We start from the raw sequence: 26,883 nt of genomic DNA on the forward strand, positions 1-26,883 counted from the left end.
AAATCGGTATAATACTTCTGCTTAGTAATATCGGTTAACATAATATATTATGTTTAATTATACGTCTTATTAAAAGAATTGACAATTTAAAACATTTTCGGCATAATAGCAACAATAACAATGCATTAAATTCTGTCTTTACCAAAATAAGAACACTATCAAGTGAGTAATTATAATGAAAACTAAAATAATTTTCGAGCATGACATAAAATCTAGAATTTACTAATTTTCATATCCCGCGTGGTATGGTAATGAAGTTATAGTTTGAAATCACAGAACTGATCTCAATATTGTTTCATTGTCATTTTATGACAGTTTTGTTTGTTTTTTCGTTTTGTCGAGAAATTTGAGTCACTAACAATCTTTTGCGTTTAACCTTATAGTACATTAACTTTCAAATTGCAAATTAGATAACAAACGCGAACAAATATGTTCAATCTTGTTCCACGAATTTAATTTACAATAGTAAATACATATCTTACTTAACTGTGTCACATTCACATTTATCATATTTTCATGTGATTAAGTATATCTCGTGCAATGCACCTTGTACATGTGTACTATAAGATTTGTGAATATAACATATTGTCTAATATTTAATATTCTTACGCAACAGAATATACGACTTATGGAAAATATATTCGAATGACAATAATCATAAAAAAGCTTTAACATTAAAATATCAATCACAATGCCAATATTGAATGATTACCATCAGTATAATTTGTATGTATATATTTATACTGAATCATGTATTCGCATCTTATTCTTTGCAAATTAATTCTAAAAAAAGTCGATAACTTTTATTAAGTAGATTTGACTTATCAAAGGTAAAGGGATAAAGACAGGAGACTATTTGCTTGCTATACTTAGTATAAATCATATATGCATTAATAGTACCGAGGAATTCATGTTTCTATATACAAACAAATAAAGACCTAACAGGAGCAAGAATCTTTCCCGCCCTGTTGTTCATTAGATACTCCTTGAAGATTGGTACGACCTTGTTGACTGGGATTGTGTTGAACTCCAGATTCTGCTGCATTTAAATCCAAACTGCAAATAAATAGATTACAAAATTAAAGTTTCTAATGAAATTGTTTTCTTCTATATGTCAAATAAGAAGAATGTGTTCTACTAACCGGCCATCTTGTATGCTCTGGAATATTTTTTTTGCTGTTTCCAGAAAAGCTTCCTCTACATTATGTCCTCTGATAACCAAAGATTACATTTAAATATTAAACTCCGGTATTCCATTCAATTACCCTGTTATTAACTTACGTTTTTGCACTAGCTTCTACAAACATAAGACCATTTTCATCAGCAAATTGCTTTGCTTCTTCATAGGTAACATCTCGTTGACCTTCCAAGTCACTTTTGTTACCAATTAAAAATATAACCTGTAAATACAATACATAAAGCCTATTATTATTTACATGATATAAATGAATTGTTATTTATAATATAGAAGAAATACATCATTCAACAGTTCAGCATCAATGTAGTTACACTTTACAGACGTAAATACCATTAGGTAAAATATATTTTGCATACAGTGCTTGGATTTGTTAAATTCCTTGTATCTGTAAGCCAGCTGCTAAGATGATTATAAGTTGAACGACGAGTAATATCATAGACCATTAATGCTCCAGCTGCTCCTCGATAATAAGATCTGTAATGCATACAGAAATATATGTAATATACTACTTATTTGAATATTACTATTTAATATTAACAGAAATATCTATACCTTGTAACTGCTCTGAAACGTTCCTGCCCTGCAGTGTCCCAAATTTGTAATTTTATTTTTTGGCCTGCCACTTCAATGATTCTTGTTCCAAACTCAACACCAATAGTATGTGGGCAATCTGCCATAACTAGAATGCAGTACAAGTTTATATACTACTTTAGGATAGAAACTTACATAAAACAATGTATCAGCAACAAAGTGATTTCTTTAGTTTTAACAAAGTTATTAAAATGAAACAAGTCCATTTTTTATTTAAAAATAACAATAGCATAAAAATATTAATGCGGGTTTAATTTATTTAGAAATTTAATTATTTTTATATACTTCATTTATAAGTACATAGTATTGAAATATGTTTAACAATTCAACATAGCAACTTACATTTTTTTTCTGTAAACTGATGCAGTAAACATGATTTCCCTACACCCATATCTCCTATAATAATGTACTTAAAGATATAAGAGTAATTATACGGTCCAGTTGACATTTTGTTTCTGTAAGTAAATAGATAAATCATAAAATATTACATTCTTCAAAAAATATGAAAACAATATGGTACACATAAATAAATAAAATGAATTATTTGGAATTTGTAAATTCAGATAGTACTTAAAAATATTTAATGACACAAAATACTTTATAAAAATGTGTATTTACAAAGACATTCTGGGTCTTATGATCAACATATGGTAATGTTCATAATAAAATTTCTACATATCTCCATTTATTTAATGTATCAAAGAAATACAAAATTAATGTACAAATAATGTAAGGTATGTTAAAACTACAATTCATGACTGTTATATAAAGGTATATTTTATAATATCATGACTCAAGTGTGATTTAATAATTTATAAACAAGCTTAAACAATATTTAGGTAATAACAAAATCATTCCTCATTAATATGTTTCTCAAAAGATTTGATTAAAACTGACATTTTAGATGCGGAAGTTATTTCATATATTGGATAAACAAATTTATTTGCAAGTTGCATATATTAGCTGCAGTTCATACAATTCACTGTGCTTTACAAAAATATACATACAAGTATAAAATCAAACAAAGTATTCAAAAAGATATTGATATTTTCATTTAAGTACTTTTTCAACAAAACATGTATAATAAAACAACAATCACTTAAATAACAATTATGTTACTGTCATTTAAAAGTGTTACAATAATTCGAAGTTATCATACAAGGATATATAACAAAAATTGGTAAATATAAAGGTTTAGAACATAATCTTCTGATGACAACTACTTCTTAAAAAAAGTTTCTGATGTCAACAATGCACCGTCTACTCACCGTCTTATAGCACACTATCAGGAAGTGTTTTTTTCACAAATTCAATTGTGGCAATTGCTTACAATTATTGTTACTACATAAACAATAAATGAACGTATTGAATGCACATATAATAACCGTAATAACGTAAGTGTATTACAATTCTTTATATCACGCGCAATATGGCAGATCACTGTCGCTAATAACGATGGCGGCGAATAAACGTCAAACCACCTGTCACTGATTTTTTATTTGTTCTATTCAATGATTCATATTCGTATATGAGAAATTTAATTTTAATAATACAATTTAACTACTCCTATAACTAAGAATAAACCCGTTGGCCGTAAATGCAACCTTTTTCAATGGATAACTTCGTATGTACGTCCATAGAAAGACGAATATGGATGAGTATCATTTGGTCAGAATTTTTTGTACATGCACTATATAATTTAGAATATATTTCAGAGTTACATAATTTTTCAATTAAACGATTCTTTATCTTTCGAGATGGTTTTTAAAAATCATTGTTTTTTTTAAAAAGCATGTGATACGTTATAGTTGTATTTATAGTAGCGCTTATCACCAACTACTTTCCTGTTTAATCAATCTGTTACAGTCACATAAACCAATGGTAATCAAATTCTACTGAAGTTAATGTTTTGATTGGTTTCCTTTTTTATTTTAATTTATCTATTACATTGAATAAAAAACTTGATGTAAAAATATATAAGCAGTTTTTAAAATGGTATTTTAATTGTCCTACAACTTATATTTTAATTTCACAGGTTACATTTCCAATTTACTCTCCGTTTCACGAGAGAATGAAATTCCTAAACGACGAGTTTGCGTTCTTTCAGCGCATGTTAATAAAGACATGTCTTAATATAATTTATAATCTATGACGACACGCGTACACTCTTATGACAACCGCGACGCCGAAACTATATACCCAGTGTATTTATTTTATTATATCCTTTTTATTTCCGTATCATCAATTTCTGCTGGTTTTTTATTTTGTCCCACCGTGTGTAAGACCATGAAGGTGGAATCATATTGTAGAAAGGCATCATACTCATAATTAGAAATCTCCCTAGTTTATCAACCTGCGCAAATTGAGTTCATTTTCTCGTTGAATGAAAAATTGTATACATCTGCTCTATGAGAAACTATATTCGTCACACAAGTTTTCATTCATTTGGAGCTTACTTTTAATTGATTTGATCATACTTTATAATGCACATGTATGTTTCTGATGTTTATGTTACCAAGCGTATATACCTAATAATGTTTCTATACTTTATTATCGTCAGTCTTTTTCTCTATTCAAGTACTTTTGCTCAATATGTCTATAATTAACGGGTTAATAATAAATAGATAGATAGATAGGTAGATAGGTAGATAAGGTAGATAGGTAGATATGGAAGATAGGTAGCTTCAAATAGGAGCAAGCGTACTAAACAAAGATGCGCGAAGGTGTGATCTTTCGTTGAATAAAATATACATAATTCCGCACATTTCCAAATATACAGATATGAAGACAATTTAAAGTTATCATATCTCCATGCAATAAAACATTACATCACTATTATTGAAAATGTTTATATACTTTTTATGCAACAATTTCACATTACCCAATCATTGTAGAATGTAATTTTGACTTCCTTGTTTGTAACATTCTAAAAGTTTTCAAATTAAGAAATATTGTAATTCTTAAATTTCAAACTTCTTAATTTTCGCAGTTCCAAATTCGCAAATTTTGGAAAATTTTTTTAATCAGAATTGTACGTTTGCACTATTCCAGTATTTTTCCCACCGTATACATAAATGGTAAACAGGAATGCATACGGTAGTGGGGAAACAGTAAATAGTTGAAAGACAATTAAAGTTAGCTACGTTGCACGAAGTAAGTATGATCTGACATGGAACGAATAATATGCATATGCTTCAATGTAGTTGTATTTGGAATATGCGCACTTTCGTAACTTTTGTATATGTGATTATGTACCTGTTCTTTTTTGGTTGAAGTTTATCTTTAACAATAACACATACAACGCCTTTTTTAGATTTAAAAGTTTTTGTAGTACTTAGTGTAGTAATTTAATTTACTTATTACATGGTTTCTATAAATCATCGCTAAAATATAGTACAATTTTTTATTACGACTTGGGTCAGAAAATTGAATTCTGTATATGTTAACAGGTGAGTGTACATGTACATAACAATTAACCAAAGTTAATAACATGAATTAATCCTAAAAAAGAAGCTAATTAGTGCTAATTCCGGTAATATAATTTATAAAATTTTCTACTTCATTGAAAATATTTAAATATTTGTATACTTTTAACATTTTTTAATTTATTTTAAAAATTTCACATTTTGAACAACACTTGTTCTTAATTTCAAAAAATATTTATTACAAATACATGATGTTATGATAAAATATGATTGAAGTTTCATCTTATTAAGAAAATTATACGTACAAATATACAATGATATAGTCTATATAATATTCCTATAAAAGTAGTAATTCTTATTGTTCAATTAAAAATATAAAAACTGTTAACGTTAACAATTTTGTGTATGATTTCGCTGTACATAACCCTCATACCTGCATTTATAGGTTAGAGCTGATATTCGTTTCCAAATGTTGAATAATCAAACGATTTACGTTTTATATATTAAATCAAACTATGTTATTTAATCTGCTAAATAAATTCATTTCTAGGAGTTAAGATTGAATAGGAAGTTTACCTGTGTTATTGTAAATAACTATATTTAAATAGACATTAAATATTGTATTATGTAAGTTTGACATAAGTGAAATTAAATACTTTTGTCGTTATTCTATATATATGTATATATGATTCATAATAAAATTTGTTTTAGCATAATATCACAGATGCCATACATTTTGGTACGTGGTAATCTTGCTTCGTATGGTAATAAATATCCATGGAGGGTTTTAGTATCAGGTCTTAAAGGTATAGTTTCTTTTGACAGCTTAAGTGTTTACTAATATTTATTTTATATTGCCAACTGTATGCTACAATCATAATTTTTCTAAAGCTTATGCTTTTTATATTACATACCACGCATTATATAAAATCTTGTTAAACATTAATGTTAACACATTTAATTATAATTTGTATTTAAATTTACATGCATTAATTTTATATTACTTCATATATAGATGATTATATAAAGTAAAATTAATTTTCAAAAACTAGAACAGAATTGTATTTTTCTGAGCATTTATACTCTTATAGTTAAAAAAATTAATGTGTAAATTTTTATAAACATATGCATTCCAGCTTCATTTGCATTATAGTTAAGTATTATTTACTTTATTCACTTACACCTGTTCTTATGTTTCTATAAAAATATTTATATAAGGAATGCACATTGAATAGATATTGTTTCTTACACAGAATAATTTAATAAAGATATTTTTTGTCTATATAATTTAATATCCCAGCTGTGTTATTATAATGTGAAGTTTTGACTATTGCTAGTAATACTATTTAAATACATGTTGAAAGATCCACTGTATAATAAATATTCTTAAAATATGAATTTTAAAATGTATGTCATTATTTCAATTAATGCGTGTTAATTCTTCTGAATCATATTTGTACCTTTATTAGAAATTCGTAAAACGAAAAAATAATTGATTATAAAAATAATATATACTATAGCACAGAAATAGTGTTTAGTTTGTATTACAGTATGTAAATATAGATCTATTGTTTTTCAATTAATAATTAATATAAATTAAAAGTTTTTAATTTATTAATTTTATAGCAAAAAAATTTTGTTCGTGTACTGCTTTGTCTGAGTTGCAATATAATTGATGTTTCGTAAATTCAACTAATACGATATCTCGACTAACTCATCATCGTGATAAAGCGATAAACATTATCGCGCACGTTACAATTGAAAGAGGGTATAATATTTTCAGTAAAAATGTGAGATTTTTACAATTATTGTTATTTCGTAATATAACATAAATAAATCCTGAAATGAGGTGTAGAAATGTGTAATCTTATTCATTTGTGTTGTAGCATCAGAGATAGAACAACTAAGTCGTTTTGCTTCTGGGGGATATTGTGATGATTCGACAATAGTATATATGCAACATCCTTGTGTAATATTAACTGCTTTAGAGGTTCTTGGTTACAAAGTTGTGGCATCTTCAAGTACCGGTGTTAAACAAGATTATAATGAGTATATGTGGACTATGAGAAAAGATTTTTCTGAACCTGAACCTGAACCTGTTCTTAAGGCAGGTATGATATGATATCAATTAACCATTATTTTAAATAAATGGCCTTGTAATAAAAAAAATCAATATTGCGTCTATTTTTTTATTTTATATACGTAAGTTATAAATTCGATAAAATTTCGTGCTAACTGAAGGTCATATTCAACATAGGGGGAAAGAAAGTTATTAAATATGTATGTAAAAATACAAATTTTTAATATATATATATTTAGAGAATGTTTTTTGGATAAAAAATTTATTATTATTTATATTTTTTATTCACGATATAAAAAGAATTTTTATTCTCCTAAAACATAATTAAACGCATTACCATTAATTTATTGATTTGTTTATTTGTTTCAGTACTTTTTTTTCATTAGCACTTTCTGCACATAGTAATGTGTTTATCTTGATGTTTAGTATGCATATTATATCGCATATGTGAACAGGTGTTATATGCAATTTCATGTCACAGTTGAGACTTATTCTATTACAGTATGTAAAATTTGAATGTGAAACGTAATTTGTGACGAATTATTAGAGAATTTGAAGTATTTGTTATTTTTATTACTTTTATAAAAACATTATGAATGTAGTTTTACAAAGGTTATGTTTGTAGTGATTGACGCTTTAATTTGAATACAGACGTGGCATCAACTATTCTGTTTACTTAACCAAATTAACCAATACTTTATCAAATAGTAGTGCGAATTATTCATTATTGGACGTAACATTTACATTCGACTTCCATTATTATATAAGTTAACATTAATCGTTTTTATTGACATTATAAACTTTTATCGATCTTCATTGTATGCAACGTGAACGTTCAATTATAAAATAAAATTAACGATTACAATTTTCTTTGAAAAATTTAATTTAATTGTGTTAAAAGAGAACATCACATTTTCAATTTATGAAGTTCAACTTATTTCTTTATTAATGAGTAAATATTGAGATACGTAATATCTACAAGTATCTTGTTTTATAATTTTGATGTTGCGCTAATAATCTATTATAATTGTAACTGATTTTAAAATTTTGTTAAATCTTATGTTCATAAAGTTACACAAATATTTTATTGGTTCTGTGCAAAGAAAACAATTGTATATATTGTATGTTATTGAAAGTCATATTTTTATCATAAAAAAAAAAGAAGTACTGTAAAATTATAAAAGTATACCATGGTAAAGAAACGGGGAATAGTGTGGAATTATTATAACAAAAAGATGGCAGGATCTCAAGTAATTGCATTTTGCAAGTTTTGTGATCAATCGTATATTCAAAATGCAACACGCATGGAACGACATATGGGAAGATGTTCAAAATGTCCTGAAGATGTTAAACAACAGTTTATACAAGTAGCACATAACAAGAAATATAAAAATAATAACAGTGTTAATAAAAGCAATAATCAATGGCCACAACAAGAATCTTCATTAGATCAAAACATGACTGATACAGAATTAGAAGATTTAGATGATTGGAATTGTAGAAATCAAACTTACTCAATTCAGTCAACTAATACAATGCAAGAAAATATGAATTTGGTTATGCAAAATAATGAACAAGATTGGGTAAATAGAGATAATGCACCTGAAAATAATGATACAGATACAAGTTCAGTCAGCAAAAATTGGGAGTCAAGTCAAAATGATACAGGAATTGTTACATCTGGTAATTTGAAAAATATTAGTTAAGAAATAGCTAATTTTCAATAAACTTATTCTTAGGCTAATACTAAAATGAATAGAACTATTACATACGGTATATTTGCAATGAAATTCTGAGTGTTTTTAAACATTTTATATAGCTGGATCTCAAGATCGGACAAATTCAGTTCATCAAAGAAAGTCATATAATCCCAGAAGAATATCACAGTGGCCAATTTCCTCTATGCAAACATTTGATTGTTCACCTTTCCAAAGTAAAATATGTCAAGAACAGTTATTAGAAAGACGAGCTTTAAGAAGAGCAGCAGAACTAGAAGTACGACGTAAAACATTGGAGTTAGAAAGATTTCAGTGGGAGTATGAAAGAGATAAAGTTCAGACTGAAGTTCGTTGGGCACATGAAACTCGTATGATGCAACTTAAAGAGGAACGAGAAAGGCAATTAATTGAACAAAGTAGAACTCAAACTGTTCCACACACTATGTAATTTTAAATAGTGACTTTTGTCTACTGTTAAGTAATACTTTAATATGTTTAAAAAGTAGACAATTTTTGTATTTTGGATTATGTTTAATTTTACAAAAATACACAAGTATGTGAAAAAAGAATGTAAGAAAACATACGAATTATTTAAAGTACTTTTAATTTACATGAAAAGCAACTAAAGTACATGAAAATATGTTACACTATGCTGTTAGGTAAACTTATTATTTTAGATATCAGATTATGTAGTACATATAAGTCTAAGTTTCATATTAGAAGCAGAATTTAAAACTAATTTCAAGTTTACATAAATATGTTAATACGAATTTACTTTTGACATCCAATACATATTTTTTATTATTTTTATAATTAAAGTTCGTAATAAAAGATATTCCAAATGATAGTTTACTATATTATTACTTTAGAAATTGTCATTAAATATTTTTATATTGTTTACATACATGTATAATAACTTTTTCTTTTTCCTAATATAGTATACAGGAAATTTGCAAATGTTAATTTTTCAGAAAGATGATTTTATATTTTTTTATGACAATATGTGCATTGGATATATGTTTTTTGTTTTAACAGTGAAAGGCAACGAAGTTTAACAGTCCTTTTAACTCAACAATGACGCAATCAGCGAATGCAGCGATCGGAAAATTAGCCAACGTAATAAGTGATGAAAATTACTATTACGTTGGTGTAAAAGCTTCTCCATTTGCAAATGATTGCGTTGTTTTTGGTTTGAATTCGGATGAAATTTCGGCTCTCTCCAAACGTTTTCCAAACTCTGGATCAGACGTGGTCAACGGCGTTATGATTAAAGGTTTCCATTCTCAATTTTTTATTACTCTGTACTTTTTGTATATTATATTATTACATATTTTACGTTATTCAATTTTCGTATTATGAGAAAAGTTCAAGCACTATTAACGTCTTAATATAATTTGAATATAATTCATAGAAAACATTTATTACAGGTCCACCATTTGCCATCATTAACGCCCTGGCAGAATTAGGATATAGAGTTATCTGTAGCACAGGAGAGGCTGAAATACTTTGGACGCTGCAGAGGGAATTATAAAGTCAATAGTTCTTTTCAGGTCTAAAATTAAGAAGTAAAACACACACATTCTTATAAACACATACGTTCAATACGAACAAAGTATTATATTATTTAACTACATATATATATACATATATATGAAGTTTTTGTGCAGGAACACACAAATGAGTGTGTTAAATTTTGTTACCGAATCTTGATGAGTATTTTTTAACTTCCTTTATCAATGCACATTTTTTATTGGTCGGATTAATATAAGTAAATTTCCAATAATGAATTTTACCATTTTGGTGTGTAAAATTCGTAAAAAGTATTTAATAGATTAGAGTTATGATCATATATTATTTTATATTTAAAATAAATTGTTTTTTCTTGCGATTTTCAGAATAACTAGGAAAGTACTAAGTTTTTCATTAATTGTTATTTTCTACACGTATACATATAATCAACGTTACGACACTAATAAGACTGTACGGGTACAATTTTCCAAATTTTCTACATGTTCCCTGATCAAAGATACTATGTTACACTTATTACTTTGTACCGTATCGTAAAATCGCATAAAAAGCAATTACTAGGTGGCTAGATTGTATACATAGAATTATGAGATGTGAGATATTTCTCAAAATAACTTATATTTTTAATAGATACATTTACTCCATACAGAATTAGAATCAGCAACCATTTGGGAGAAAAAGATACATCACATTATTTTTGTCTTTTATTCCGACATTTCATGTGTAAACAATGTTTTGGATCAAATTGTATTACAAGTTATATTTTTGTTACCATCTATTTATAGTTTTTATGGTGATATATAAAATGTGCAGAATCAAAACTATTGTTAACTTTATGCAATGTGAAACAAATGTTTCTATTGCGATTACCATTTACTACATTAATTATAAAGAAAATGCTTATTAGCGCAACATCGTGCTTTAGTACGAAGTAGATAGTGCAGCGATTATTGAAATGTTCTACTTAATGTAAAACAATCGAAATATAATAATAATAGTAATGCCCTGCAAAGGCCATTTGTACGTATGACGGCCTTATTTGCATATAGAAAATCGGTGTTCATACAAATTGTAAAATTATATACGTTTATTTTGTGTATACAAAATACACTTTTGCATATTATACTGTGAATTTCTTATGAAATATATAACTTATAACGATTTAAAAATATTTGTACATTTTCATTTATGACTACAATAACAGTATAATTAATATTTATATGCGCCACAAAACATATTTAAGTATAACGTCTATTATGATTCATTAAAATAATAGGTAGACGAGGATTCTTCAAGCATTTATAGTTACACGTGCGATCAGCATGGAGCACAATCATGGTTGTAACGATCATTATGCATGCTGCAGTTCAAATAATAATTTCGATGTTCGTCAGTCACTTATGGAAATGGAATTTGAACGTGGTATATGGTATGCAGGTAAACAAACTTCAATTATTTATTATTTGTATATGTCTGAATTCTTTTTGTTCTGAAATTATCATTGAATAAAATCGCGTTATTTTCAGCACAGTATAATGATCTGGATCGCGTTGAAGCGTTGCTCAGAAAAGGTACACCTGTTAACGTGGAAGATTCTGCTGGGTACACAGCGTTACATTATGCAGCTCGGAACGGACATTATGAAATCTGTAAAACTTTGTTAGAAAACGGTGCAGCGGTGAATGCACAAACGCGTTGTGGACGCGCTACGCCTTTACATAGAGCAGCAATGCAAGGTCATGTTAATATTGTTGAACTTTTATTAAAGTCGGGTGCAGATCCTAATTTAAAAGATGCCGATGGTTGTACTGCTTTACATAAAGCGCTTATGGGATGTTCTATACCTGTTTGTAAGCTTCTGATACCGTGTACCGATTTAACATTGCATAATAACAACGAACAGAGCATACAACTATTAGTAAAGGAAAAATGTCCCGAAATTTTACCATTTATATTAGCTTGTACGAATAAAGATAATTAATAAAAAAAATTTAAGTTTGCTAAGATTTCTGAGTTTAAAATTTTATATTTTTTTTTAAGTTTAATAACATGAATATATTTTAAAATTCGAACATCTTAAAATTAGTAGAAAAAGAGCTAATAATATGCTACAATAAATGAGAATAATTATTGTAAGTATTATATTATGATTGTACCATGATTACTTGTAAAATTTTTTGAAAAATGATTATTTCAATTAATGATTGTATTTCAAAGAAATATTTTCAATAAAACATGAAGAATAAATTTGCAAATACTACTAGGTCTAGATGAACTGTCAATAGTTATTTCCAATAGGTTTTGCCTGCCATATAGCCAGCTTTAAAGAAGAAAATAATTAAAATACTTCGGTTTTCATCAATCCACCTTGCCAGTACCCTCAATAATATTGACAATACATATTGATTACCCGAGATGCGTATAAGAATTTTGTTTTAGATGTCTCATATCAGATTGTTTTACATAACGTTCTATGCAAAAAGGTGAGAAGAACAAATAATAATAGTAAGGAAGAATGTAAATTACTACTGGACGAAATACTAAAAGAATAAATGTGCAAATAACGTCGACGAACACTCATCGTCATTCGTATTTCCTTCCATGTGCTCGTCGGAACAGAGAGGGTCGTGCACTTGATATTGAATCGTTCGTGCGTGGTCGTACACATTCGGAATGATTCGGTAGTTATCGTCGAGGTTCGACAGTACTCGATGAGTTGCGGTACGTGAAGCGCAGTACGGCCGCCGGAGCCCCTTGTGATACACGGTGGTGCCACCTAGCGGAACACCTCCCGTCTTCTGTACGGCTGCAATCGTTGCATGGAGTCAGTCGTTTCACGAATACCGCGGGTGGTTTGCGCGAAGGCTCGCCGCCGCCTTTAACCGTTGTACGACGGATCGTCCGTCGTTTCGCGGCCCAAGGTTCGTCCGCGTGTCTTCGACCACCTTTCCCGCCTGGATTTTTGTGCGGTTTTACCCGTCGGATTTGAGTGACAATCGCAAGCGATGTAACCGTGCCCTGACGTCACACGGCTAATCAAGTGCACACACGAACACAAACACAGGCGCGCGCGCGCCTGCCACTCGTATCCGTATACACGGATGGTCTACGCAGCCTGCACGCAGTATACTACGTACGAACACGTATAGGGCTGTGCACACGGCCAAAGTGATAGAGAACGAAGGAGAGGGAAGAAACAGTGAGATCGCGAAAGACAGAGGAGAAAGAACGGAAACGGAGAGATAAGAAAGAAAAGAAGATACATGTATATACACGCATATATATATGTTACGTAGCAAGAAAACGGTATTAGAGAAAAGAGGTGAGGTGTAAGACGTACACACGGAGGACATTTCATACTTACACATACATCTGTACGTGATCAGTGAGTCTTTCGTCATAAAACATTGTACATGGATAATTATCAGTGGAAGAAAAGACTCTGAGCTTCGACGTTACTTTGATCGAGATATTCGGCAATCGATTTTTCTCGAACCCCGTGTTTTTGTGTCTCTCCGTAAAGGATTTCGTGTTTTCGACACGTGCAAGACAAGGCTATGAAATAGAATAAAGAAGAGAGGAGGGAAAGAGCGAGAGAGAAGTATCCACATCTCGTGGCGCCCCGTTGTGTTTTTCTACGGAAAGCTGTGCTCGGAACCTGCGTGAACTCTCAGAGTGGAAGAAAACGTTCGGTAGGGAGTAAACGGAAGAGGCAAAACGAAAAAAAGTTACTCGCGGATAACGAGTGATAAAAAAAATTCTTCGCGGGTTTCTGTTGGTTCGAGATCAGTGAAATCGTCGAAGAAGCGAACGAAGCCTGAACTGGAACGAACTCCGATGGACGAGAACGAGTTTTATCCCGATCGAGTTGGTCAGTTGAGTGTAAGAATTTTGTGCTTATCGTTAACGCGTTTACTTGCCGTTACGTGAATTTTTTATCGTGAAGATAGAAGTGTATACGCGTGACACGGTCGCGGGTGTACCTTGTTCATGCGATAATAAGAAAGTGGGGTCTCTGCCATGTTCCGTTTTTATTAACTTGTCGGACGGTCCACTGCTTTGAGAGTCAAGTTCGTCGCGCTTCGCTGTACGCGCCGTGTCTGGCGCGCGCATATTTCCTCGCGCTTTCGGTTGCGCTTCACGACAAGCTTTCTACTCGAAGTGAGATGAAACATTTCCTCTCGGTGATATCGAAAACCATCGGTAAAGGTAATTTTCAATTACGCCACAGAAACTTTCGATTAATCACCCGTTCGTTCGCCGCGAACGCCACGGAACGTGTTATACTCTGTTTATATTATTAATAACAAGGCAGAAAGAATTGTGTATAAAGTGACGTATTTGAATACATATTTGGTTCAAAAATAAAACTTTAACGAGTGTTTCAGGAAAAAGTATTCTGATTTGTTTTTTTTTTGACTTTCAAAACAGAACTTATCAGTAAAACAATTAGTTTGCTACTTAAAAGAAAAACAAATTTGATAGTCAGTCTTAAAAAAGTAAAATCCACAAAGAATTATTTGTAAATTACAGAAAGGAATAAAGTACGTACTCGCTGCAATTATCTTTATAAAAAATTGACGCGCAAAAAGCGATGTATGAAAACGGAGTTTGCAGGTTTCGTTGATTAACCGCTGTTGCCATAGAGTTAAAAGGTTTTTAAAAAAAGGAGATGGGGAGGGAATGAAATGCACATTGTGCACTTGTACTAACCACAAAGAACTCGTAACATTCGAAACCGGAATTTGTATCAAGGACTGGGAAAAGGGGATCACAAAAGTCGACATTTTTCGATTGTTAAAATTTCGGTGGTTCAACATGTTCGTGCCATACTCTGTTATTATTATTAATATCAATATTACAAATAACAGTAAAATGTTATCAATGATATTATACCTAGGTCGTCGATTTTTTAAATTTTAAAAGGGAAAATATTTTTAAATACTCTCAAGCTAATAATATTTTGCTATAAAAGTGAAAGTTTTAAAGTGACAAACAAAATTGTAATTACGAAAGATAAGACAATGTTTCTGATAATTTCATTGATAATGAAAATTATCTGAATCGTGTTAACAAGTGTTTTTAGAATATTATTTTATGCAACATATTTGCAGTAACAAGGGATTAATTTCACTGCGAATTTGTGTTCCATTTGGTGAATATTATCAATATTGATATAGAAAACAATAAGTATAAGAGGTATTAATATTAATCGAGTGTGACGCGAATTAGCGACGTTCATAGCTAACGCGATAACCTACGCATAATGCTAATATTATCGTCGATATTAATTTTATTAATATTGAGTGTGATGCGATGTTTACAGTGGACGAGTTAATCACTTTTGTTTCTTCATATTCATTTCCATTGGCTCTTCTAAATATGTTTCATCGATTTCTTTTTTCCATGAACCGTTTTTAATGCAATTTCATAAATTCGATATTTCTAAAATTACACCTCCAAAAGTGTTCTTATAAAATTTCAATCGTTTGTTTCACAGCAGAAGGGTCTTCACTTTTATTTTAAACAAAACAATCATTTTTAAGACGCTTTAATAAAAATGTACACTCGTAAAAATAAAGTACTAAATATTTTGAAAATTAATCAAGATAATTTAATTTTCCTTGGAAATAATATAAAAAAGTGAACAAGATTATTGTTTTAACGTCAGTTAATTTCTGATCGATGGGCTTGTCCTAGAGCATTTATCGATGTTCCTGTCCGGTCGTCTAGAACGGATTGTTTTGTCACATGGGTTAGTTTCTATGTAGTTTCTTCGCGTTTACTTCAAACTGTCAGACGAACGTTTGAATCGTAGAGAAAAAGTAGTGGCCATGGTTAGAGAATGTAAGCGTCGACGACAATATCGATCAACTTACGTGCCTAAACGTGCCTCGGTCTACATATGTTCGGAAGCAGAATGGGGTGTGGACATGCGCATATACGGACCATTGTATTAGTAGTGCGTCGTCAAGTGCGACGCCATGTGATGCGCGAGATCGTGATACAACAGTAAACACTCGTTGTTTGGAAAATAGTTAATGTTCGACTGATTAACTGTTCGTCGAATTAACGTGTAGTGATTCTGTTTATTGTTTTCGGCCGATAATTATTTCGTCGAAGGAAACGGTTGTGTGGGTGTTAGATATTGTGGTTAACTTGGTCGCACCTATACGCCGATCGGTGAAAAAGTGATTATTAAAGTGTGTATTATTCATCATCATGCTTTTTGTTATGGTTTCTTCTATACTTAATACTTTACTAAATTAAAATCGGTGAATATTTGTCTTGAAGGTGGGCAAATATGTCGCTCCTATGAAGTAAAATCATTTTTTGACATTGGATTAGGTTTTGAATTTTATTTGGAAAATGCAAAAATCAGTTTGTCGAGAAAATGAAAGGGTTAGTTTATTAGATGACGGTTACTATTTTTCATTATTCTAATCCACTGTTATTGAGTTATTTTATCCTGCAGATTTTTTATTATATTAAGCTGATATTATTCCATTTTTTTACCAGTTCTACAACAGTACTATCCTACTGTTTTACTATGCTGATATTCTACTATTCTACATTACTATTCTATTTAAGTGAACAGGTTACCGCATTGGCTCAGAATTTGGTCGCTTGAGTCAGATTTGTGGAGAGGGAATGACCTACCGTTCAAACATCCGCGAGTTCAAATTTTAAATAATACAAGCATTTAATTTTAGAAATATCGAAAAGGACGTTCAAATATTAAACGCAGTAAAAATCGCATCTCAATATTATTTAATATTACAGCTTGCAGCTATCAGTTACAGCCTTAAAATATAAAGTTAGCACCTGACTGACAGTAACAGAAAACATCGAAACCTTTAAAAAAAAGTGTATAAATACAACCTCCTTGACTATATCCTCAAAGTTATAAGAAACAGAAAGTTATAAGTTTCCGACATTTAAAAAGCGACAAATCAATCGAGCGTTTTAGGTTAGGTATAGCCACCAGCTTCGAGTGTCTGAGATGCTTTAATTTTTTTCGACCGCGCAATAAAATATAACCTTGCTCAACAGATGTTTCTTTTTTTCACTTAGGATCGGCAAGATTACGAAGGTCACAAGATCAGGCGAAACGGAAGCTGATCGAGGACGGAAGAAGTTTCTACGACTTGATTGTAACAAGACAATTCCTAAAGGAAGTAATAATTTTACGGCGCTTGGAAGAGGAACTCGGTATCTTCGGAGAAGATACTTGTCATTGAATATTTGCACGAGTTATTTGGAAGTTTGGAAAACGAGACAGAGATCAAGCTTCCTCTTTAATGACAACGATAAGCTAAAAAAGCAGGGAACGCCCGAGGTTTCTGTTCGTCGCCGGTAGATTACGCATACGGTTAACGAGAAGGAGACACGAGTATCTTGTACGTTAGCGAGCGAGAAAGTAGCGTGTCGAAAAGTGAACTCGATATCCGAGGACGAAAAGGAAACGAAGGTGTGACGGTGCTCGGTCGATAAGGAGAGTTCTAAAGTGTCAAGAGGAGACAGAGGGGAAAAAACAAAGGTGTACTTCGATATAATATTTCGCGGTGGTGAATCTGCACGGTGACACGCGAGTATATCCGTCGGAAGTACCCCGAATGTCGGTTAACGAAGAGGAAAAATACGACAGAACGATGCGATTAAGAACGCGTGTTCTTTACGTGAGTGTCGGTGGAGGCAAAGAAACTATTCGTCTTCGTTGATCTTTTATTGCTGCTTTATCAACACGAGCGATGAAACGAGATATTCTTTCTTCGTTTCCTCGCGAACTTGCGGACTGAGTTATCCCAATTCGACGTGGTGTTCAGTTTGTTCGGAGAATAAAAAAACGAAAGAGAGATTAGAATTTACGAATTCGGAAAGTGAAGGTGGTGATAATTAGTGGTGCGTTTGTTCGTTCGCTGGTGATATTCGTATTGTTTAGTGGTGCGGCAGTGTGGTGAAAGAGGTTGGTGGTTGGTGGTGGTGTAAAAAAAAAGAGAACACTCGACTGTGACTCTTAACTCATTACCACGGATCTCCCTCGGCAGTTTAACACCACAGCCATCCTCGATGAGAGGAGGCACATGTCCATTGCTGCCGCTGAAAATGCAGGGTGAGTAATCATTCTTTTTCTTTTCTAATCCAAAAGATTGTTCGTACGCGTGACAGATTCGTATCAATATCTTAGTCACAAAAATCTGGAACGGTTAAAAAGAAATTCGACTTCTTTAGAGAAACTATTCTAGCAAAAATTCGTTGATTTTTGGATCTGACAATTTGCCTTTAAGAATTGTGAAAATATTTATTACTGAATTTGTACACGTTCTGCTGTCGCCTTAAACATTTACAGATATGGCGCGTTAAAATTTTAGAACAGTATAATTTCAATTTCACAAAACAATTTCGTGTGTTTTAACGAACAATTTCTCCGTGTGTTCCTTTACGCAAATTGTTTTAATACGAAGAACAGAAAAGCTAATCGATGGAATGACGAGTTAACGCGTTACACGCGACTAATAAGTTAATTCAAAATTTCCCGCACGCTCTAATTCTGTAAATTCTCCGAGATGCAGAATCATCGCGGATTCTATTCAATGTTATTCGAGTATCTCTTTGCCATGCGGTGAATTCAATTTTAGATTACTATATTAGGCGTACAGTAGTCGGCACCGATTGTGGGTCATTTACATACGAGTATATTCGTGATGTTTCACTCGCGACACAATAATATCTGGTTGGATTGAGTTTGCAAAGAGGGTAGGAAGATTTCTGAGGTCATTCAAGAGATCTAACATAAGACTTCGATCGCTGTATAAAAATGGCGGTTCGTGTTTCTTGCGTTAAATTAATGGACAGCCTGAAAGGATTGAACGCGCCAGATGATCTCCAGGTCTGTGTATCTTGATTCGTTCTTGGACATCTGGTGCATCGACAAATAATTTCAAATAATATTTTCGTTGCGTCATTCGTACCTTGTGTCAGCTTGTTTCAAGCGTAATGTCGCGTTACGACGATTTCCGCGAATTTCTCAAGTGGTTCAAGTTTCCTAACTTGTAAATTTTCGAGACTCTAGAAACCTAAATTTTCAATTGTCAGATTATGTAATTCTCTGATTTTCAAATTTATGTTTGTAAATTTCATTCGCGAATTTTTCAATTTTCAAGCTTCAAAATTTGTAAATTTTTCGATTTTGAAATTCTGAATTTTCCGAATTTGTAATTTTTGAATTTTTAAATTTTGAATTTGTAATTTTTGAATTGCTAATTTTCAAATTTCTAAATTTACGAATTTGTAATTTTTGAATTTCGAAATTTCCAAACTTCTCATTTTCGAATTTCGAAATTTCCGAAATTGGAACTTTTGAATTGTTAATTTTCAAATTTCGAAATTTCCGAATTTGTAATTTTTGAATTTCGAAATTTCCGAATTTGTGATTTTTGATGTTCCAAATTTCCGAATTTGTAATTTTCAAATTGCTAATTTTTGAATTTTGAAATTTCCAAATCTCTCATTTTCGAATTTCTATATTTTTAATTCCGAATTTTCAAATTCTAAATTTCGAAATTTTTAATTTTCCACATTCGGAAATTTCCAATTCCCAATGCTTGAAATTTACAAATTTACAAATTTCTCCAAATTCCCAAATTCACAAATTTAGACCTCCGCGTGCAACATTAAAAGGACCTTCCGCGTGACGTCATATAATTCCGCAGAAGTTGTTTTCGGAGCAAGAATCCCGCAGAATAATATATTATTCGTAAAATATTCAGCATAAACATATTCGCGTGTAATCTTTCGAATAGGTTCTCCGTGTCCCCGTTCGCGTGCACAGAAATACACAAAATCTTCTCACGAAGAGCGAGCGAAGAAGAAAGGAACGGTGTATCATCCTTCGTTATATTTGAGTTTAAAAATTTAAGAGCTCTCTTTCCCTTTGAAAGGTTGAATTGTGCCGACACCTGCTACTCTTTTTTTTTCCTCTTCTTTCCTTGTTTTTTCTTTTTTTTTTAAAGGAAACCTTTTGCATCCACGTTCTTCCAGTTTCTACTGAACCTATCTCGAGGCTCGCCTACCTGAGATACCTTTCGTATCTCGGAAGGACCCTCTGGTACGATGCCTAAAACTATCTCGTCGCTTGTCTGTTGTTCTTCGTGGCTCTATCAATATTAACACTTTCGCTAACGAAACGAGTTGCGTACTCTATAATTTTGGAGAAAGTTCTGCTGATTTTCGTACAATTGTAATTAATTCTGAATTGTTTACTATTTACGTGTATTCTTTTTACGTGAGATAAATAATACGAATTTCAATTTATGTAAAGTTGGACAAGGAAATGAAATTGTTATTAATTCACTGCTAGTTTTACATTTTCTGGCCATGTTTTTTATTTAGGAAAAACACTGCCAGTCAAATTTAGAACTCGGTCGTCATGATTTTATTTTATTTTAAGGAAACAGATATACTACTAAAGTTTGCAGTAATAAAAATACTATGAGACGGTAGTTGACAGTGAGTGGTTGAAGAAAAATTGAAAGAGTGAAATAATAAAATTAAACTCGACTATTATAAGTGAAATACTACGTACAGCAAATTATTAGAACGAAGAAAGTTAAATAACTAGCTTTAAATTGCGTTCGTGTAATAAATTCAGTAGAGTTGCAAAAACATCAACTTGTTAAGCTACAAGTTTTTTCTGTGTCACAATTTTAATTTAATTTCTTTTAACATAATTTATATTTTTGTTAACTCTTGATATTAATAACGAATATTCCTATGAAATGCAGCAAGATTTGTAAAACTCAGTCCAGTGAAAGAAATTCACGGATTGTGTGGTCGAAATTAGGTCAGTAGGTTCAGACAAATACATCAACTCACAAAATATTAATCCACTGAATAATATTCGTATATATGGAGTTTAGACCTCTTTTTTCAAGTCGTTTAAAAGCTGAACGATAAAACCGATTTCGTAACAAGGTTACATAAAATTTCATGCAAATTTTGCTTAAGTTTATTGATTGATAAAAAATAATTTTTTGATGAATAAAGCTTTGTGCTGGGAGGGTTAAGATTATATTTAGATTATATTGATGATGTCTTTTGACGGTTGTTTTGTAAGTGCTTCTCAGTACGTTACTGTACTGTACATTAAGAGTAATGCTTATGTAAGCAGAAATGTGGGAATGTAGAAAGGAGTTAGGGGATTTAGGAATTATTAAATTTTCGTGTTAGGGGATTTAGATATCTTGAAATTGGAGGTTAAGTTAGGTTAGGTGATTTAGGAATGTTGAAATTTGGGAGCTGGGGAATTTGAAAATATTGAAATTTGAGAGTTAGGGTATTTAGAAATATTGAAATTTGAGAGTTAGGGTATTTGGAAATATTGAAACTTGAGAGTTAGGGTATTTAGAAGTATTGAAACTTGAGAGTTAGGGTATTCAGAAATATTGAAACTTGAGAGTTAGGGTATTCAGAAATATTGAAACTTGAGAGTTAGGGTATTTAGAAGTATTGAAACTTGAGAGTTAGGGTATTCAGAAATATTGAAACTTGAGAGTTAGGGTATTCAGAAATATTGAAACTTGAGAGTTAGCGTATTTAGAAATATTGAAACTTGAGAGTTAGAATATTCAGAAATATTGAAACTTGAGAGTTAGAGTATTTAGAAATATTGAAACTTGAGAGTTAGGGTATTCAGAAATATTGAAACTTGAGAGTTAGGGTATTCAGAAATATTGAAACTTGAGAGTTAGGGTATTCAGAAATATTGAAACTTGAGAGTTAGGGTATTTAGAAGTATTGAAACTTGAGAGTTAGGGTATTCAGAAATATTGAAACTTGAGAGTTAGAATATTCAGAAATATTGAAACTTGAGAGTTAGAATATTTAGAAATATTGAAACTTGAGAGTTAGGGTATTTAGAAATATTGAAACTTGAGAGTTAGGGTATTCAGAAATATTGAAACTTGAGAGTTAGGGTATTCAGAAATATTGAAACTTGAAAGTTTAGTTTATTCAGAAATATTGAAACTTGAAAGTTTAGTTTATTTAGAAATACTAAAACCTGATAGTATATCCAGAAATACTGAAATCTGCTTGGTACGTAAAAATAAAGAAAGTATTCCAACTACAACATTTACAAATCCAAAAATTTCATATTACAAAAATTTGAAAATGTCTTCTCAGGAAAGTTTGACAATTCAAATAAAAGACAATTTATTCTCTCACGCATATTGAATAAATTTAAAAATTAATTCCATTTATTTGAACCAAAAGATAACAGATTGTAAAATAATTTCATAACTATTAGAGTTCAAATGAACTCTGTTTGTCGCGTTTAGGTATTCGAATTGTAAATAGGTTAATGTTCATTCAAACATTTGAAATTCCAAGCAGTTTAACTGAATCGTATAATTGCTCTATTTTAATGAACAATTTCCAAGAATCATTGAATAAATAAACGAACTCGTCTAATATTACCAGTTTCATAGCGTATGCAAACATTTATCCTTGTTTTGCATAGTAAAAATAACGCTAAAGTGAATAATCACGCAACACGAGCGTTTTCTATTGAGAAATATACTAGTTAGGGAAAAGATAGCTTGTTACATAGAGCGCTGAGTAAACGATAGGAACATTTTTAGACACTATTAGACAACTTCTGATAAGGAGTTGCGTAATGATACATAATCATTTCTTTCGCTTTGTATTTACTGTCGATTGCTGCACATTATTTGCGTAACAATAAACATAAGTTATAAATTTCAATTTATTCTTCTATAATTTGAACAGGTTTTTATTTTTAATTTGTCGATTTTCATTATTTTCTTTTAAATATTTTATCAGTATAATACAAAACAGCTGGTTCTTTGTTGGAACAAACAATGAATGAACCAGTTTGTAGATCGGCATTGCCGGATATTCAATTTTTAATCGTTTATATCTGCGATGAGTAATTGCTCTAACCGGGGCATGGTGCACGGACGTGCGAATGCCACTCATTGAGCGGGTAAAATTTATGGACCTGAAATTTTTAGTAATTTTATACTTGAATTTATTCATTTTTGTATTCTCAAACTTATGTATGAATTTTCTAGTTTTCAAATTTCAAAATTGTTAGTTTCTAAATTTTAGAATTTCAAAATTACCAAATTTCCATATTCTCATATATTCCCAAATTCCCATATCCCCAAATTTCCAAATCCCCAAATTCCCATATCCCCAAATTTCTAAATCCCCAAATTCCCATATCCCCAAATTTCCAAATCCCCAAATTCCCATATCACCAAATTCCAAATCCCCAAATTCCCATATCCCCAAATTACCATATCCCCAAATTACCATATCCCCAAATTCCCAAATCCCCAAATTCCCATATCCCCAAATTCCCATATCCCCAAATTCCAAATCCCCAAATTCCCATATCCCCAAATTCCCATATCCCCAAATTCCCATATCCCCAAATTCCCATATCCCCAAATTCCAAATCCCCAAATTCCCATATCCCCAAATTCCCATATCCCCAAATTCCCATATCCCCAAATTTCCAAATCCCCAAATTTCCATATCCCCAAATTACCATATCCCCAAATTCCCATGTCCCGAAATCCCCAAATTCCCAAATCCCCAAATTCCCATATCCCCAAATTCCCAAATCCCCATATCCCCAAATTGCCATATCTCCAAATCCTCAAATTTCCAAATTCCCACATCACAAAATTCGCAACCGTCTAAACCGCCCTACAAGATACATATTTGCCGTTGTCTGTACGTATGATCGAGAGTAACTATAGCTCGTATAATTACCGACTGTTGTTCGTCGACGATGTATGCTTTATTAGCTCGTAAATAAGTGCTTGCTTAGAGAAAGCCTTTTCTATGCCACAGTGGGTAACATAGAGTATATATTTGAAAATAACAGCCTCCGGTACGAATTCCTTGACTCGCTTTCAGACTCGCCGAACGAAGGATAAATGACACGGCAGGCAGCCTGCACTCGCGTGTCTCCCACGTATCAATTCTCTGTGTATTAAACGAGATGCAATAGCGTATCGAAAAACAAGACGTATCCACAGATCGTCGGCGAGGAAATTGTAGAGGCACGCGAAACATAAGATATACAGGGTGCTTCAATTAACTGGAAACGGTTGAATGTCTCTATTTCACGATTTCTGTGTTCTTTGATATTTATCTTTTCACATTTTTGTATTCAGAGATTTCTGGATGAATTACTGTATTCTACGTTGTCTACCAGGTGCTATAATTAGTTACAGATGGATGACTATTGGAGAGGGTTAAATTTGATCTCTATATTTCGCTCACATTTTTATATTTCGACATTTCCAAATCATATAATTATTATATTCTACGTTGTCTACCAGGTGCTATAATTAGCTAGAGATGGATGATCTGTAACAAAGAGTTTATCAAAACATATTTACATTTTATGTGTTTCTAAATATTTACATCCCCAAATCTGTACACTTGAAAATTTCTATGTGCTTCGATTTCTATATTCCTATTACTTTAACTGGCATTTCTCTTATAAGGGATAGTGGTTATCAAGACTATAGTAATTACCAAGAAAATGGTTTACACCCTGTAGAATGTGCAACCGAGATAATGTTTCTCAGTCAACATCTCTCGTCCAATGCAAAGCTGGAGTGATCGCGGAGTGTCGCGTGCGAAGCACATGTAGCGAAATAGAAACTTGCCTCGTCGTTGCGTGGGCGTGCAAAGTCCGTGCAACTCGCGACTATATAACTGATTCATCATCGACGCCGTTGTATCCGTCGCAGGAGGCGAATACACTTTACATGAACGGGTCGAAGTAATTAAATCTGCCTCGTTCATCAGCGACTCGCAACCGTTTCATGTAGCATATGACGATGGGATACGAGATGAGGATCCGGGATTTGGATATGCTTTTGTAGGATACTAGTTCAGGTAAACCCTTGTTTATGTTCGAAAGCGTAGGTCGCAATACTTAATGATTTTCATGATGATCTCTATTAAAATATCATGAGTGACTTATATGTTTTATGCTGGTGGTGATTACCAAATTGCAAGGAAGATTTTCTTTTGATAAAAAAAAATTTGTAAACCTTCAAATTCTTATATCGTATGCTTTACGATTATTTGAGATACATAAGAGGGACCAACATTTAAAAATAGATTATTTCAAATATCCCTAAATATAGGAACACTTTTGGAAATGAATAAAATAACTGTTACTGTCTTACTAAAGCGCGGCAAAATCTGAGAGCCTCGCACCTTTACTTGTTCGAGGAAAGGGAGAAAAATCGAATCGAGTATCGTGTAGTCAAAATAGAATGATTGTTAATCGCGTCATTGTTCGTGGCCCGTGTCACGATCATCGTGCGTTCCATCCGGCGATGTAACTCCTCGAACGGAGCGCGGTGGAACGCGGAAACGGTGTCTCGCTAAAGGAATCAATCGAAGTGACGATCGATAAGGTTAGATTGTTAGATATAAACTAGCGATAGCGAGGAGAAATCCCGAATAATGTGTAAAAAGTTTGGGAAAGAGACAGAGAGAAAAATGAGCTAATAAACTCACAAGCTATATAAATTCGCTATAAAACTAATGATTAATTATAATTGATTACACAAAAATATAAAATAAAATTTTGAATCGAGAAACTCACCCTTTCGCAGTTATGTCCATTTTTAGAGATTATTTTGACGCCATGTTGACTTCTATTCGTAATTCACCTAACGAGCGATTTGGCTGTCTGTATGCCGATCACGTGGGTGATGGTCATTCTGGCGGGATAATTCGAATGTTTTTATTCCCATATATGATGATCGAACTTATGACAACATGTAAAATACATTGAAAGTTAAAAAAGGTTTACCTATTGTTGCTTCTCTTTGGAACAAATTCAATGGTTAAAACACGTGTGGAGATGTTCATTCTGCCAATATGGCTGCCACCCACGTGACCTTTAAACAGGGACAAACGAATATCGTTTATTGAACGAATTACACATAAAAATCAATATAGTCTGAAATTAATCTCCAAAATACATTAAAAACATTTAATTGTATATACGTATAACTTCTGAACGGATGCCCCGCTTGTTAAATTTAGTTTAATAAGTGCTTAAAAAGTTATGATCAGAAAGTTTGTCCAGAGGGAAAATTTACACCATCTTTACATACCTGACTTTCAAGTTAAAAATGTCAAGTCAAAAGAAATCAAGTTTGACCAAGTTTTTACTAATATCGACCACCGTTTGTGTAAACATTTGTAACAAACCGGTATAACAAATTGAAGAAATGATTACATTTTTTTCCGGGTGCCAAGTTCCAGGAGCTGTTGGTC

The 26,883-nt window shown here is 31.7% G+C and overlaps 4 protein-coding genes across 29 annotated transcripts in view; 3 read left to right on the forward strand and 1 right to left on the reverse strand.

Moving 5' to 3' along the window:
* Window positions 1–432: 432 nt before the first annotated feature.
* Window positions 433–26,498, reverse strand: Rab14 (RAS oncogene family member Rab14). 2 transcript variants are annotated; one of them, XM_076539323.1, is made up of 8 exons: window positions 26,414–26,498; window positions 26,204–26,321; window positions 2,132–2,244; window positions 1,751–1,877; window positions 1,555–1,672; window positions 1,282–1,400; window positions 1,143–1,211; window positions 433–1,056 (listed from the first exon to the last, which is right to left on the reverse strand). In XM_076539323.1, the coding sequence occupies exons 2-8, from the start codon at window positions 26,221–26,223 to the stop codon at window positions 939–941; spliced, it is 684 nt and encodes a 227-aa protein (XP_076395438.1). In that variant the 5' UTR covers window positions 26,224–26,321; window positions 26,414–26,498; the 3' UTR covers window positions 433–938. The 2 variants fall into 2 exon arrangements, with proteins under 2 accessions (XP_076395438.1, XP_003707163.1); XM_003707115.3 differs by lacking the exons at window positions 26,204–26,321; window positions 26,414–26,498 and adding an exon at window positions 3,058–3,457.
* LOC100877259 (uncharacterized) lies at window positions 4,835–12,208 on the forward strand. Of its 13 annotated transcripts, none has more exons than XR_013040488.1 (6): window positions 4,841–4,942; window positions 5,765–5,841; window positions 5,926–6,020; window positions 7,101–7,325; window positions 11,820–11,976; window positions 12,066–12,203. XR_013040488.1 is itself a non-coding variant. In XM_076539887.1 (5 exons), the coding sequence occupies exons 3-5, from the start codon at window positions 5,939–5,941 to the stop codon at window positions 11,842–11,844; spliced, it is 336 nt and encodes a 111-aa protein (XP_076396002.1). In that variant the 5' UTR covers window positions 4,949–5,238; window positions 5,765–5,841; window positions 5,926–5,938; the 3' UTR covers window positions 11,845–11,970. The 13 variants fall into 13 exon arrangements, 6 of the variants coding, with proteins under 6 accessions (XP_076396192.1, XP_076396002.1, XP_076396036.1 ...); XR_013040505.1 differs by lacking the exon at window positions 4,841–4,942 and adding an exon at window positions 4,949–5,238 and having other exon boundaries at window positions 12,071–12,208; XR_013040483.1 differs by lacking the exon at window positions 4,841–4,942 and adding an exon at window positions 4,949–5,238.
* On the forward strand, window positions 8,284–9,639 carry LOC100877142 (uncharacterized). The gene is made up of 2 exons (XM_003707125.3): window positions 8,284–8,977; window positions 9,114–9,639. Exons 1-2 carry the CDS (start codon window positions 8,485–8,487, stop codon window positions 9,458–9,460), a joined length of 840 nt encoding a protein of 279 aa, XP_003707173.3. The 5' UTR covers window positions 8,284–8,484; the 3' UTR covers window positions 9,461–9,639.
* Window positions 12,541–26,883, forward strand: part of LOC100877371 (uncharacterized) — a 197,961-nt gene continuing 183,618 nt past the window's right edge. For 3 of the 13 annotated variants that reach the window (XM_076537730.1, XM_076537764.1, XM_076537645.1), the window contains exons 1-2: window positions 12,541–14,748; window positions 17,614–18,652. Coding sequence is in view for 1 of the 13 variants with exons in the window: in XM_012294316.2 (XP_012149706.2) it covers window positions 18,624–18,652 (29 nt within the window). In the remaining 12 variants the exon portion in view is untranslated. Of the gene's footprint in view, window positions 14,749–14,782; window positions 14,934–16,189; window positions 16,743–17,613; window positions 18,653–26,883 lie in introns of those variants that run through there. The other 10 variants (XM_076537410.1, XM_076538094.1, XM_076537690.1 and 7 more) reach the window with 7 other exon arrangements.

The sequence above is a fragment of the Megachile rotundata genome, chromosome 1 (genome assembly GCF_050947335.1).
Source record: "Megachile rotundata isolate GNS110a chromosome 1, iyMegRotu1, whole genome shotgun sequence".
Classification (NCBI taxonomy): domain Eukaryota; kingdom Metazoa; phylum Arthropoda; class Insecta; order Hymenoptera; family Megachilidae; genus Megachile; species Megachile rotundata.